Below are 17,097 nucleotides of genomic sequence, written 5' to 3'. Positions count from 1 at the left end.
ACTTATAAAATAATATCTAAAGTTGAAACACTTGCTAAACGTAATCCTCCCATTTCAAGATGTCACTAGGTACGTGACATTTTGAAATGGGAGGATTGTTCTGGTTATCAGCAACTTTTTATTTCGGGTGGGTTAAAACGTGCAACCGTTTGAAATATTGTTTCTAGACTACACAAGTTTATTTTCTTTCATTAATTTAGTTTTAAAATAAATGAGTCCATTTCTTATTATTAAATGAGATTTAATAAATGACGACTGTTAAAATTAGCTACTTTCGACATTTCTTCTCAACAGTGCTCGTTACGAAATTCGAGTGGTTTGTAGCTTTATGAGACATAATATATTAAAATTTGACGTATAAAAACCTTTGACTTTAACGAAATCCAACGTCAAGCACACCAATTCATTTCGAAGGCCGTATTAAGATCCCATCACCATAGAAATATATTTACTCGTGCGCACAATGTCGTAACACCCCAAATGCATTGTCATAGAGAAATTTCATTCTAGAATCGTTCGCTGCAAGTTTGGTCGATTGCACCACAGACAATGTCCAGATGCAATGTATTAATGCTACTGGTGTGGACTCGTGTTGTTTTGTGTAGTGACGTCACAAATGGTACGGAATTAGTGATGAGCTTTTTGGTAAGACATCAGCTATTTTATCATCGTCGTCGTTTTAGTATTGTTTTATTAATATACGAGTAAAATTCAGAATAATTATTTCACACAGGCCCATGTTCAATAATGAAATAATTATTAATTAAATTAAATATATCAGGACAAATCACACAGATTGAGCTAGCCCCAAAGTAAGTTCGAGACTTGTGTTACATGTGGGATACTAACTCAACGGTACTGTATTTTATAACAAATACAACATACAAACAAATAGATAAACATCCAAGACCCGGGCCAATCAGAAAAATATCATTTTCCCATCATGACCCGACCGGGGATCGAACCCGGGACCTCTCGGAACTTTACCACTGCGTCACCGAAGTCGTCCAACATATTATTTAACAGCCGTTGCCCACAGTTCCAATCACGGCAGAACAGTGTGTGCTTTTTATATATAAAATTACAGCACTTTAAGGGTTAATTTATTGAAAACAAAGTACCCTATAATTGACCTAGGGCTTTGATTATATTGCGAATTTAATCATTTTAATATAGGCTTATTTGTATGTAAATGAATTGTTTAAACAACATTGAAAACTGCATCGGAATCCGTTACGTGGTTTAAAAGAATAATGCTTAGATACAAACAGACGCGGCAGGCGACTTTCTGAGTGTGTATCTCACTCACTGAATCTGTCAGGTTCACAGGCACGGAGACAGAACACCACTGGAGTCAACAATATCATTCTCAACAGACCCTGAGACGCTCGAAGAATTGTCTTCGCAATACGGTTACGGTCAACTCACTATAGTAAGTTATATCCGTCTATTTTATATACCACTTCTTCCTTATGTACTGTATTACACATTTTGTTTATACTACCAAGCAGACAAACAGGAATCCACCTGATTGTAAGTGGTCACAACAGCCTATAAACGCCTGCTTTACCAGGGCACGCGCACGTTGCCTACTTTGTGCCCTAGGATCTTTTGCCACAGTACCTGTAATCACACCGTCTCTCTCACCCCTCAAACTGGAACACAACAATGCTCGTTTTGATGCAAATTTTATTACATATTGTATTAACATATATTCCTTTTTCTTCTTCGTCTATTGTATGTATTCATTACTGAACTTAGCCGTTAGTTCCTTAAATTTAGTTTTAACCAGAGCTCAAAAACTTGTTCGACTGTTTTGTCTCCCGTCCACTCTTCCCTCCTACGCCGAATGAGGCTGTAAAAATGGAGGAATGAATTTAGAGGCAAATTTCAATGAAAGACACCTACTCACGACTCCTATTGAATAAATAAGTAAGTCCATTGGTCCACACAATAGCCGCTGGTGCCTAAGTAACTTTTATGCTACGCAATCCCGTTCTTTTTTATGCCGTCTCCTTTCTTGACGAAATGACGCGATTTGGCATATACAGACGTACAATTCTTATAATTTAAGCACGTGACATCTTAAAATATGATGATAATTTGATTGATTAATGGTTTCAGGCAGGGAAAAAGCGTTCTTATGAACTGGGAAAATTCATCAGACGTCGCTACTACGAGCTCCTGTCTCCAAAATACAACAGATCCGAAATCTATATCAGGTTAGTCTCTTTTAGCTTAAACATACGGATTTTTAGTCATCCATTCAATAACCGACCATTGCGAAAATGAAATGATACGACACGATGCCTTCTTCAGATATATAATTGAAGTTAAGGTGGAAGGAAGAAAGGGTTCAGGAAGACCAAGAGATAGTTACACCAGGGCAATAAAATAAAAAGGGCGTCGTGTGGTATCCAAATCCTAACTGTCCTAACTATAATATGTGAAAGTAAGTTCGTTTGTGACCTCTTCACGCTCTATCTACTCAACCAACCTTCTCGAAAATTTATATACGTGTAGTTTGAAGTATGAAGAAGACCAGAGGGTACCTTTCATCCCGGAAAATTAACGCGGGCGAAGCCGCGGGCAAACGCTAGTCAAGAAATAAAGGAATTTGGCTTTGGAGAGAGAACAATAGAAAGAATTCCACCGACAAGAGCCTCTTAAATTACATGATGATGATGAATTATATTATTAACCATTCTTACCGGTAGCCGGCAACCAGATATTAATATTATGCATTTTATCTCGATTTTCCACGATCGAATGGCTAATTAATAGGTATTCACAGGAATCTTGGTATTGTTCCAGGTCTACAGACGTCACAAGATCAAAGATGACAATCCTGACAGCCCTGGCTGCCATCTACCCCCCCATCGGCGAGAGGTGGCACACGGAAATCGCGTGGGAGCCTGTGCCGTACACAACTGTACCTGTGAAATATGATTTTGTTAGTATTATTAAATTGCATTTCGATTACTTAAATAAAATTCTCAGCACGTGGTTGAGAATTTAATGTCGTTTTGCCATTGTTATTTTCGGAAATTCTTTCACTTTGTTTTTATTCACCTTACTTCACATAAATTTGCTTGCTTAATTCTCGACGACCTCTGTGGTCTAATGGTCATATCATGCCGGATTGCGATCGGACCCAAGTTCGATCCCCAGTCAGGTCAAGATGCAATATGATCTTTTCCATATAACCAGGTCAAGAGCCTTGCACATTTATCTATACAAGTATATATTATAATATATAATATAGTTGAGTTAGCATCCCATAATACAAGTCTCAAACTAACTTTGAGGCTAACTCATTCTGTATTTAATTCTTCATTCACACTGTCCTTGAAAATAATACCAAAACCTTTCAACTTCCAGAACACAGCAATGGTGAACTGTCCGAAGTTCATGACGGCATACTACGCGTTGTACACATCATCAGCTCCAGAAGTTACCGCCCGGTTCAGTGGCGTCCTGAACATATTGACCAGTGAACTGGGCATCAATATCACGAACCTGCCAGCTCTGGTGTATCCTATTTATGACGTCTTCGTTAGTCAAGTTGGTAAATTTGATCTTAAAATTTGTAAGCCCTGTCACGGGCACAAATTTATTTTTTAAAAAGTTTTCTATATAGAAACTCTGTAGCGTGCAGCGACAATAGCACATGGTCCCGGCACAAATGCGGTTGGTGTCGACCAGTTTAATCGAAAAAGGTCATACTATCGATATGCCTATCTGGTATTGATACTTGATGCCTTTAGGCGACTTGGACAAAATTTTATACCAATGTTGCTAACATCACATACTCGATAAGAAGAATTTCTCAAAATAAATGTTCTCATGATGGCGAAGTGCGGGTATGCATTCTCTTCTCACTATCGAATGTGAGACGCAGCTAACCAATCACATTGCTCCATTGTGACGCAACGACAACTACACTACAATGTGATTAGTTCGCTCGCTTCGAATCGACGCGATAATGAGACATCCGATTTGGAGTTGATCTAGATAGGTGCAGTGCCATTTGGATATTTGCAAATTCGCCCTAAGTCTATTTAGAAATACTTATTTTTCAGCTCAGTCTGGGATTGGAGCTAGGCCCCAAACTCGACGCCATCTTGGACGACATAGGAGATGCCGCTGACGAATGTATAGGACTGACATTCGGAGTAAACGAGTACATACATTTACAAGCAGGTAAACTATCAAGCCTCTCCAATATGGTGAATTACAGCCAAATCGTTATATATTAAAGTTTTTTAACGCAAACTCCGTGCATCACGGTATTAAAGCTGAAAATGATTGCAGGATACAGTGAGAGGGTGAGGTAGATATAGTCTTTTTGCACCATTTACAAGAAAAAAAACATAGGTTATAACTAGGTATTCAAACAAATGAGCGCAAAGTCACTGAGCGGTTACATTACATATTGTGTTTCGCACACTAGATAGGTACCTTTAGTTTTCTTTATATAAGTGTATATTTGTGTGTGAACTCGTTATAAAGACTATTCTATTCCGTTCAATTCAAATGTGGACATTTCTTCCAGACAACCTTTGGGTGAAAATATTAAGATAACAAAGAGAGTGTAGTAATTTTGATCGCATTAAAGAAGAAAATATAAGAAATAAATAAAGAGATACAGAATAAATCTTAGTATATGTATAATAGGTAGTTAGTAGTTATAAAAACAGAAAAAATCCGAGCATAATAAACGAATCCATGACCTGCAAATAAAACTAAACGAGGCCAAATTTCTCGGGGTCAAGTAATTTTAAAACTCGGTAAAATTAAATCTCGGCTTCCTTGAGCTCGGTCGCTGTGGATAGTAGGTAGAGGTTAAGCAAATTTAGCATTTGGATTGGTGACCAAAAATGTATTTTAAACTCCTCATTTGGAAGGTATGTTAAGCAGTTCCTGTGCTGGAATTAGAGTCGTTCATTAAACCTGTCAAAATTTATTAGGCACATGTGGTGAGCCTCCAGACGACACTGCTCTCGTGGGAAATTCGCTCGGGCATCACTTAGTGATGGAATAAACTCAACGTTTGTTTTTTCATCTTCCCAGGAGTATTACTCGAAGAGTTCTACACGTACGCTGAACTGGCAATGTCTGGTGAAGATACTCCCAAGTTAAGGATCTATTCAGCTCACGATTTCAACGTATATTCTCTGGAAGCTGTGACCAAGGTGAACCGGCAAGGGGTGCCGAAATACGCGGCAGCCTACGCTTTGGAGCTCAGGAAGATCACGAGCACTGGGGATTACGTTGTTTTGGTAAGTTATATACCATATGAAAGAGTTATGAGTCACGGCTATAGGTAATCACGAGTTCACGACCCTAAGCTACTGTGATGCCAGATATCGATCGTGATGAATCGATATAGCTATGTTGTAATATAGGTTTTTTTATCGCATGGCAACCGGCAAAGTATTTCGACTCACCATGTCGCAATAATTGTAAAAAATTTAGTTGTTACAATCAGATATTTGGGTATTCGTAAAGCCATTCTTCTACTTTTCTTTGGAATCTTGATAACTAGAATAGTGAATTAAAATCTGGATGGATAATCAAAATCTAAAAGCATTTATGCTTTGACAAATTTCTCAAAGCTTCAGAATTGAAGAAAAAATATTATCTCAAAGCTCAAGTATAGCTTTCCAATTGTCTTTTCTCCATTTCGTAAGAACATAGACAGATCTTTAGCTTTCACACCATTGGCTCAAAGTCAAAGGTCAAAGCTTGGACATTTGTTCTCCAAGTAATTGCCGGTTCAATCAACACATTACTTACCATGTTCGTTATCACTTTCAGCCTGTGTACCTACCGTCTCCTGGCGAAGACGTGGTCTACCTCCAAGTGGAAGGCTGCGACCTACTCTGCGAATACGACCGTTTCGTGGAACTCACTGAAGGGAATGCCTTAGATATCAGTCTATGGAGGGACGAGTGCGGATTTTCCGAGGACTTAGAAGTAGACGAAGCGTCTATTGGGTAGATTTAAAACTAATATATTGTCGTCAGTCGTGAGGTAGAAGACACATTTGATATTTTTTTTCGAAATTGAATTAAATACACAACTGTATAAAATTATCTTTATAGGTACTAAAGTTTCTACTTTATACTTGTTATAATGCTCAAAAGTTTGTTAGAACATACCTTTGCATCAAGCATAATTTAAAAAATTACATGATAGCCAAAATGCCATCACAATTTTGCCTTTTTCTGTTTGGTCCAAAGGTTTGGTTGGTAGAAGGATGCCTTATGATATCGACGTTTGAATAAGTATAATAATAATTTCTAATAATATAAGTATAATAATAATTTAATTAATATATTTGAATTAAGCGAGATTTTGTGGAAGTCGAAAAAAAGAGGTTCAAAGATTTTATTTTTCGAAAAAAAAAAAATTCGCTGACGATAAATGGCTTTACAGATTTTGATGAAATTCGTACGGTATATTCATAAGAATAAAAAGTATTAATTAACAATATTGGCAATATTTTATGAATTTTATGTCGCTTAGATCAAAATGCATCAAAATAAAACTTCAGAGTACCTAAAGCAAAATGGTTCAAATGCTTGATGAGGTGAACAAAACTTGCCTATTTATATATGACATTAAGTCCACCTATTATTTACCTTTTAAGGTGTGCAATAAAAAATAATAAAAAATAAAAGCCACATTTAAAAGGAAAACTATTTTTGAGTGCTAAATTAAAGTTCTTAAAAAGAAAAAATCTTAAAGATTGGTGTCTTAATCACAATAGTCCTGGCATCACTACATAGTAGAAAATGAAGTCGCTTTCCGCTGTCTGTCCCGATGTATGGCTTCGATCTTTGAAACTACGCAACGGAATTTGATGCGGGTTTTTTTAAATAGATAGTGTAATTCCTGCGGAAGGTTTATGTGTAGAATTTATTATGATTTAATCTGAGAGAAGCCGGGACGGGCCGCTAGTTTAAGAATATGTAGACCACGTGTGCTGCGCTTCATGTGGTCCCCGCCCACGTAGAATAGGAACGTTATCCGTTAATGTATACAACAAATTTTCGTAGAAATGCCTGAAAATCTTTTTTCCGATTGAGGGTAATAAAATCTTGTTATATTTGGTGAAGTTGTTTTAGAAAAATGCGAAATTAAAGCAGACAATGTGACTATGTGACTTTTCTTACATTTCCTTGTAGAGATTTTAGTTTCTTTACAAAAATGATTTTTTTTTATACAATCAGAATAATAATCGTATTCCATTCAACACGTGTAATAACATCATGTATGTGTAGTAAACCGTTTGGTTGACAATGTTATGTTAAGAATGATCAAATTTTGCAACCAGGATCGGCTCCTGGCGATTGAACTCCTCAACGGTTTACTAAATGGACATGATTTTGATATTGTCACGCATGTTGAATTCAACAAGATCTCCGACGACAAAAATATCTTGTGGCAAAAATGACGTTTTTGTATCAAAAATATTTGTTTTAAACTTATAAACAGACGCATATATCTGACTAGACACATTGTCCCTTAGGAAATTAAACTTGCCTTGAATACGTGACGTCTGAACATGGCAAAATGTTACGTGGAATGCTGAAATGTTTTATTGATTTTTCTTTGCCATCTACCACTATTAGGTTCCCGGCTGTGATGCCCCGGAGCCGGGGTTGCCTGGAAAATATACTTCAACATTTTGAAGTTTTTGTGGAGGTTTCTGATCAGCCGCCTGACTAGGGCGGGGATCACATGACGCGCAGCACACGTGGTCTCATGTGGTCACATGGTGAAACACAAAATTTGTTATAATTTGATAAAATCGTATCTTCATTATGTTAAACTTCTAACTCTGAAATCTTATTTATTTAATGTAGTTACCTCGTTATCAGTTTAATTATAAGCCTTTAATTCTATAAAACGTATTTAACTGAACTTCAAACGACATCGAATAGTAGTGATGGAGAAGCTTCGATATTTCTTCTATCGATACCCATAGTATGTCTTCACCATGAATAAAATTGTAAAATATTAATTATAGCGGACTGTAGATTTGGCTGGTAAAATAAAAATCCAGGAGCTACGGAGAAACGGGACCGTTTATTAGAGGGAGAACGAACCATAGACAGAAATTCGATACAAACAATGTTGCCGTAACCAAAAAATGAAATATAAAAACTTTTTAATGTTGGTGTTCCAACACCTATCGATACAAATATTGTAAAGAGGAAGTGTTTGTGTCATCTTGAAACTGCTAAACAGATTTCTAAATTCCATCGAAATCCATACAACCTCATATCCAAACTTTCGCGTTTACATACTGTGCAACTGTACACTTCGCCGCCAGTAGCGGGTGTTGCCACTAGAGTAAACTTTATTTTTTAATTGTTTTTTTTATTTTTAGTAAAGTGTATGTATTGTGATGTAATATTTATGTGCTTTAGCATCCTTTACTAATTTACCATGTTGTATTTCATTTTTCTTTATTTATTATGTTGGGTACGTTTATGTAGCTACAGTCAATGTTTATTGTATAAGCAATATATCAATCGTAGTTATATATCTCCTTCTTCACTGTTAATATACACATACACACCGTGCGCACACTGATTCAGGTCTCATCTGAAAATCAGTGTATCGCCCCTCTGGGTGATATGTGTACTGAGATGGGCCTTTTTGTATTGCTGCAACACAGTACACTTGCTCAATTGTTCTATGTGAATACTGTGTTTTTAGTCTGGTTGTGTATTGTGGTGTTGTTTTAGAAATATTCTATCTATCTATCTATATAAGTATAGCATTAAGTTGGGTTTTTCATCCTATAATCCTAATAGTAGGATCAATTGCCATGTTTAATTAAACCCAGATGACAAAGTATTTGATGATTTCTAAAATAGTGGATGTCAATCATTTGTTTCAATTAAAATATATAGATTGTGACATAGCGTAGCTGACAATGTCAGGGTATAGTAAATAATATGTATAATCTAGGTAAAATTAGGATGATTATAAGTAATTCATAGACTGTAACAATGCACCTGGATTAACAAACGAAGATTTAAAGGTGGTTGGAAAATCAATTTTCAAAAAGTATGAAAACGAAAATCTTATAACTATTAAATCATACTTCAAACTGAAATAACAACAAATATATTAACAGACACACATTTATTCCAACGTTATACTTATAGTTACACTAAATTATTTCTAATCACAAAACTCACTCTTAATTAATATCAGTAGCACAATCAATACTTACTTATCTTTTTATTTGACCAATATATATTTTAATATAATTATTTCTCCACGTCTTGAAACACTTAACACACTTATAAAGTTAAGAGTTTACTTATATTATTATATTTTTATAGATACCAATATTTTTCTTATTCGACCGTTCCGTCCGACTGCTCAAGTGAGAATGCCCCCAGTCTCGATGTCGCCGCTTTTATATCTTGTTCCCCTTCCACTCGTTTCAAATGTTGACGTCATTGAGGGCGACAACATAACAACTTTTTTTAAAAGTGATCACCATAACGAAATATTTAATGTAGCTGTCGAACAAACATAGCTTTCTTTGCGGACATTTTAGCGCGTTGTGACGTCACTTGTTCGTGCTAAACGACTAGAAAACACGTATGGACTGATTGGACGAGTCCAAATATGTGTGATTTTATTTTTGTCATATCTTTGAAAGTGTTTGTCATTGTGACTGTATATTTTCACAGGTGTTTCTTAAAATTAATATAAGGGTCCTCTAATAGTCATAAAAAAAACAAGCACAATTTTTTTCATAAATACGGCTCATTACATGGAATACAAATAAATTCTAAAAGAAATAAGCAGTGAAATAAGTATGTAACGTTTCGATACAGATATTTCCATACAGAGATCACACAATTTGTATCGGAGGTAATGTATAGACAGATAAAATTATCGATAGACTTTTACAACCATCATAATAACAACACTAATGGCCAACATCTCCGATAAATTGAAAGTTACATACCCTTAGTGAAATTTAAAGTAAGTACCTACTCACGAAGACATTCGTAATCCCGTTTTTTTTTTTTTAATTAATATATCTATCCGCACTGTCGTCGACCGACGAAAGGAAATGTGTGCTTTTAAAGTGATTGCCCTGCACTTTTATTACTGTGCTGTTCCCTTTTTTGCTGTATTTAGAGCTGAGATGGACTCAAACCGGTGAAGCAGACGTGTGACCGGTGGGCGAAGTGCGTGTTAGCATTTCACTTCTCACCATCGAATCGATTCGAAGTGAGACGCAGCGAACCAATCACATTGCAGTGTGGTTGTCGTTGCGTCACAATGGCGCAATGTGATTGGTTCGCCGAGTCTCATTTCGAATCGATTCGATGGTGAGAAGTGAAGTGCTAAACCACACTTCACCGCCGGTCAACATGCGAGTTGTTCTTTTGTCTTTATGAGTTTGAATGTAAATAAATAAACTTTGTTTCTTATTATATACATATATGTTATTAACCATGTGATTAATTGGACGCTCTCGAAAATGCCCCCGCTACTTGATAATGTTCAATACATGTATAACAATGTGCAAATACAAATACAGTATCACGTCTTCGTTCCTCACGGGGTAGACAGAGCCACGTGTTGCTCGAGGGTCTTAATTAAATTTACATGTCTTTGAATTATGTGGACGGTTGTAAAATCACAGATACAAATATTCAAAATTACACGGTCATTTTTACGATGACACTGGGCATCGCAGCGTCACAGCTCCTAATGCAGCCGGGAAGAATGCGAAGATGAGAGAGATCCTACCCAAGTACTATATTTATATACGAACTATATGTATGCTTAAGTACATATAGGAACTATTCCCTAGAATTGTCGAGGGCGAGACACGGGTAAAAGCTAGTACTAAAATAATTTTCTCATCGTGTCGTTGCATGAGTGTGGACAATGAACCCATTTAGATACTTGGGCGTTTGGGACCGCTGAATGTCTCCTGGTCCCATACGCCCAACGGCCCAAACACCATTCCTGACCTATAATATTATCAAGAGACGCTCTTTGACATAATTTTCACACAAAAATCCCCTACTTCTCATTTGTTTGTCCCATCCGTCGCCAAGAAATCTGGTCTTATTTGAATCACGACTCCCATGAGCCTTACCCGGAGCCCTAATTGAATGACGTGGAACACAGACAGACGCAATGTGATGCTGTGCGGTATGGCATATCTCGGCATACACAATTCGATTATAACTCAATCGTCCGTAAACCGACAGCTTCCTTGCGTCCGGGGTAGTCCCAACCTAACCGCGTCATGAACATCCTTACATATTATAAAAAAGGCCCCTGTTGCGCCTGTCCGTATGAACGTGATAAGCTCGAAAACTATCGGACCAAATTTTTGTACGATTTTCATTTTTACCAATAGACTGAGGAAGGTTTAGTTATATAATTTATTATGGTTTTACCCGAGCGAAGTGAGGACGGGCAACTGGATAGCTAATATATAGCCCTGAACCTGGGGCTGAGGAATAAACCAGAAAAACACTCGGATAGATGAGAAACCTTGAAAGTTCTATGCATATTAATTTTCCTGGGGAAATAATAATAAAATAAATTATTAAATAGGCAACTAACTATATAGTTATTAATAATCAATTTTCGATTACATAATGGAAACAATATTAAATAGGCCTCAAGTAAACACTACATAGGTATGTACATACATTAAATATTGACGCACCGCGTTTCGCCGCGATTTTGTCGCTCACATAGGACACCGGGTTAACGTGACATGAAAGTTTATGATAATACTTTTTGAGAAAAAGCAAATATAATTTTTATCACTCAGATTTCTAAGCTTGTCCAATATGTAACGCAATTTATGTCAATTTAACTTTATTATAAGAAATGTAAAAAGCGACAAAGAGCTTTTTATATAAGTCAACCTTTTTATATAAGGCAGTGCATGAATGCATGTCCGGAAAAATTTAAACTTATTTAAAAAAGTTGATTATTACACTGATAGAGCCTTACGTAATAAAGATAAATTGTCTGTCCCCGGGCGTCGGTTGGCCAAAGTTGGAACGTCTTTTATTGGGAACTGTATCCGTTTTTATAACAAATTGCCTAAATGGATTCTTGATTTGTCGGACAAAAAATTTAGAAATTATATAAAATAAGTACTTTGTAAAAAGACATATTACAAGTCTGATGATTATGTGAACGACAATAATGTATGGCCCAAGCATGGTGCAGTATCCTCATAACATATGTAATTACTTATATGATTTATGACATTATTACGTACGCTTTGTATATTTAGCTTTTTATATATATATATATATATATATATATATATATATATATATATATATATATATATTTTGTGTGACAATTTTCAATAATTTTATTAGAAATACAACTTTTATTTTATTTATTTATTCAAATTTTGACATTTTTAATAATGATGTAAATTCGTCTTCTTCTTCTTCACCTGCGCTTTGGAAGCCGGCAGTAGACTTAGTTTAAGTAATTTTTTTGACGTCAATAAGTGATGTATATCATCCTAAATTGAATAAAGAATTTTGAATTTGAATTTTTTGAGTAGCAGGAAGTTATAAGTATACAAAATAAAAAATAAAAATCATATAAATTATTCAGAAATTAGACCTTCACAGGCATTTTTTCAGTTCATATTCTAATACTATACATAGATGAGCGTTGCCATTTTTTTATGTGGCAGTGACGTCACAATTTCTATTTTTACATTAACGACGACCTAAATAAATTTCCTTTTCATGACTGAAGTGTTTATAATTTTTTTTATCAAGTTATCTATATGAAAAACTTGCGTAACTAAGCATAAAAGCGAACAATTTCTCTGCCGAGATGAAATCCCGACCATAATGAGCAAGTACAGACATACAAAAACTGGAAGTGAATATTTTCGAAAATAGTAATTAGATGAAAAAATGCTGGAATCGAGAGGGAATCGAACCCGCGCCCCTGTCTATCCGGATCCGGGACAGTGCTCTTGATTAATTCAGCCGAACTGGCGTGGTCTCGATAGCTCAGTGGTCAAGAGCACTGTCCCGGGTAGACAGGGGCGCGGATTCCAGCTGGATTCCAGCTGGATTCCAGAATTTTTTCATCTCATTATTTTCAAAAATAAGTTATAAAGCATGTGTGACATGTATTTTAAATGGAAGTGAATATTTTAATATCTGTACATTAATAGTTATTTACCAAATGAATATTTAGGAAGGGATATATAGGGATGTTTCGTGTTTCCAAGTCCCGGGACTTACCCCGGTCCCGTCCTGTCCCGCATCAGACAAATAAACACCCAGGGCTAGCGTTGCCAGATTTTTTTAAACTAAGCGGGTTTTGGTAGCTCATTAGTAAAAATATCAAGATACATTCGTCTATACCGGGACATAATAAATAACTTAATTATTAGTAATTTAGCTAAATTTTTAAGTAACAATACAATAGTTAAAGACACTAGCTATTTGGATGAAAAGGTAGTTTTTCCTCTGTCCAAAAAAGCGGGACACCAAATTTTGAGGTTAAAAATCGGGACGTCCCGCAAAAAATGGGATACGTGGCAAAACTTTGAGTTCCGATGATTAGCGACGAAATAATAAATGATTAATATGTTCATGAGAAAGGGATTAGCAAATTCTTCTTCATAGTCGTATTCCTCATGGCTGAGGGTCGTGGTCATTACGTGGAATTAACACACACAACAACTTTCTTGGCATTAGTAATGGAGTGAAGCGGTGGTGGTGTAATGTAATGGTTAAGCCTGTGGATCGAAAGGTCTCAGGTTCGTATCCTACTCGTGCCATATGAGTTTATATACCAATCTGATTAATATATAGTAGTTTTCACAGACCACCACTTGCTTACGGTGAAGGAAAACATCGTGAGGAAACCTGCACACTGGTGGACAGTTTAGTTCACTAGTGTGTATGCGACTACCTCATGACTACGTCATGTCAGATGCCTTTAGACGACTTGAATAAAATCTGGCACCAGTGTTAGCAATAACACACTCGATGTGATGATGATCAGTAATGGAGTGGTTTGCCATTGCCTTCTCCATTTCACACAGAACAATATTCATAACGGTTGTACAAGCTCCACATTGTAATATAATAAGTATTGCTTTTGTAAATGTTAGTTTTTCCTAGACATTGTACTATTGTTTTACTCCTAGCGGGGAGAGGCTGGTGTACTGAGATACAAGCTCTGCTTAGTTCAGACACCAGTCTCTCACAATCTTGATTATTAAAATCTACCATGTACGTACAATATGTATAAATATCTGTCTATCATACAACTAGGATTGTAGAGAAAAATAAAGAATATTTGAGTTTGAGTTTGAGAAGTTAATAATCAACCAGTGTGTAGGTTTCCTCACGATGTTTTCCTTCACCAGAAAATAAGTTCAATTTCAATATCCTCTATTGAAATTATATACATTGTTCATAAAAACGATCAATGCACACGTGAGTTCTAGCCATGTTGTTCAACACACTTAAATAATCTTGACAAATAAAGAAATATTTCTGAAAATTGATAATGATGTGCACGCGCAAATGATAAATAAAACAGGGGTAAAATTATCAACAATCAAAATTTAAAACTAAACAAAATACTTATCTTTTAACGGTTCAAGTTTTTGTGTATTAGCGTGATTGATGTGATTGGCGTGTTCTAACATTGAAACATTATTAATACCCCGCGTTTTATTATTACAATAAAAAAAAATATTAAGTTTTTATGCATCATCTACTTTATAAAGCGACAATGTCTATCAGACTTTTTGACCAAACCCTACGGGAATCGCGTACTTTCGGGATATAAAGTATATATTAATCCAAGGTATCAGCTTTCTCAATACCAAATTTCATTAAAATTGGCCCAGCGTGCGCAGCGTTTGAGCGTAAAGAAAAATAACAGACAAACACACTCGTAAATTTTCGCCTGTATAATATTAGTGGGATGGGATTATAAAAGTACAAGCCGCCCGTCCCGACTTCGCTCGGGTAAAATATAATAAATTATACACATAAACCTTCCTCAGGAATCACACTATCTATCCGAGAAAACCGCATGAAAATCCTTGCAGTAGTTTTTGAGTTTATCGCGAACAGACAGACAGACGCGGCACAGGACTTTGTTTTATATGTAAGGATAAGGATGTCTCAAACAGTATAGACGTACGTATTACTGTATCACTTCTAGTGAGTTTAGAGATCGACACATTCAAGGTGGAATCTCGGCCGGAAATGACCCGTTGACGCCATCTTGAAGCCTACTTCCGGTACACGTGCAAAGGCGTGCATTATATTTGAATACGCTCTCTGTCTTTGACGCAAAAGGGAACCAACCCGCATGAAATTTTTATATAGAACCAACATCCAAAAATGTAACTTTGTCTTCTATTATTAACTGGCTTTTTTACTAAAACTGTGTCAGAATGAAGCGGTGATATTGTACTGGTTAAAACGCCCGCCTGCGAACCTAAAGGTCCCAGGTTCGAATCCTGCTCGTGCCACGTGAGCTTGTCACCAATATGACTCATTTATAATAGTTTTCATCGACCATCACTTGCTTCCATTGAAGGAAAACATCGTGAGAAAACCTGCACTCCGGTAGATTATCAACTTGTGTGTGCAATGGAGAAGGCAATGGTGGTCCACTCCATTAATTAGTGCCAAGAAAGTCGTTTTGTGTGTTTCATTTCGAACAGTGACCACGACTTAGCCATGAGGAATACGAATTTGAAGAGAAAAAGAGTAGTGTCAGAATTTATAAAGTTACCTAAAGGCGTTTGAAATTGCTTTTACGACTACTGCCACCTGACAGTAGGTCCTTTGTACACTAGAGATTTAAACAATCGGTATCAAGCGCAGATATTCTAATAAGTCAGTGAAAAATATCAGCTTAAAATGTTTCGTATGTAAATAGATAATAATATAAAACGAAACATGCAAATAACGGCTGGTTATCCGACCAAATTGGAATGGCTACGAAAAAGCTGCGTTTCATACATATCGATCGCCTTAAAGGCAGGAACATTATATTTACTATAGAAAGTGCTATGTGAAAATGACTATGAATAATTAGTCAGAACTTCATATTTTAAATACAATGTATTAAAATAATATTCTACTAATATTACAAATGCGAAAGTTGGTGAGGATGTATGTGTGTGTGTGTATACTATGTTTGTTACCCTTTCACGCAAAATCTACTTTATCGATTGTTATGAAATTTGGTACATAGGTAAAATATAACCTAGAATAACACATAAGTGTACTTTTTATCATGAAATTCCCATGGGAGCGAAGCCCCGGGGCGCATCTAGTGTTTATTAATATATCAATAATATATAAAAATTGATATTCTCAAATTTAGCAATAGTCATATTGTGGCACAAAAAAAATATAACGCCTAATAGAAATTCGTGAAACTAATCAATAATCTTAACTAATTGCTGAAAAATCTATGACCATTATCGGGAAAAGTTATACGTTAAATTAGCATGTTGCAGATTATAATGCGTATTGCGTGAAGGAGAATGGACTGTTTGCACAATAATTGGACAGCGGTAGGTAAGTATACTCTAAAAACAGGGTCATATTTTTTTCTCTCAATAGTATTTACATAGTATAAAAGGAAAGAAATTCCTGCTGTCTGTGTGCCCTTAGATACTTAAAACTGGGTACGCCACGTGTGAGTGATTGAATGTTTAGATGTATAATTTATTCAAAGATTTAAGAACAATGTAATGTTGATCTGTGAATGTATTATGGTTGTTTACGCGTGAGACGTTACGGGCTGTTAGTTAATTTAAAATTACAATTGAGAATGAAATATTTTACTTTTAAAAAGTATACAATAAAATGGGGAATCAAGAGAAAAATCGGATATCATAATACTAATCTAAAGATAAGTTAAGTTTATTTATTTAGTTAATTAGTTTTCAGCATAGAATTAATAAGACCCGCTCGCGGGCCCCCTTCTAAATTTATGGTAGTATCGTACAGTTTTCATTCATTCATTTATCTCCGTCTGTCATGGTCATAA

The 17,097-nt window shown here is 35.8% G+C and overlaps 1 protein-coding gene across 2 annotated transcripts; it reads left to right on the top strand.

The window, feature by feature from the left end:
* Positions 1–520: 520 nt before the first annotated feature.
* On the top strand, positions 521–10,419 carry LOC128678816 (prostatic acid phosphatase-like). Of its 2 annotated transcripts, none has more exons than XM_053760639.2 (8): positions 521–645; positions 1,322–1,432; positions 2,125–2,222; positions 2,815–2,953; positions 3,382–3,564; positions 4,083–4,203; positions 5,074–5,282; positions 5,821–10,419. In XM_053760639.2, the coding sequence occupies exons 1-8, from the start codon at positions 550–552 to the stop codon at positions 6,001–6,003; spliced, it is 1,140 nt and encodes a 379-aa protein (XP_053616614.1). In that variant the 5' UTR covers positions 521–549; the 3' UTR covers positions 6,004–10,419. The 2 variants fall into 2 exon arrangements, with proteins under 2 accessions (XP_053616614.1, XP_053616615.1); XM_053760640.2 differs by having other exon boundaries at positions 523–619.
* The last annotated feature ends 6,678 nt before the right edge of the window (positions 10,420–17,097 follow it).

This window comes from Plodia interpunctella, chromosome 20 (genome assembly GCF_027563975.2).
Source record: "Plodia interpunctella isolate USDA-ARS_2022_Savannah chromosome 20, ilPloInte3.2, whole genome shotgun sequence".
Taxonomy (NCBI): Eukaryota; Metazoa; Arthropoda; class Insecta; order Lepidoptera; family Pyralidae; genus Plodia; species Plodia interpunctella.
This window is presented reverse-complemented; position numbering and strand designations above follow the sequence as displayed.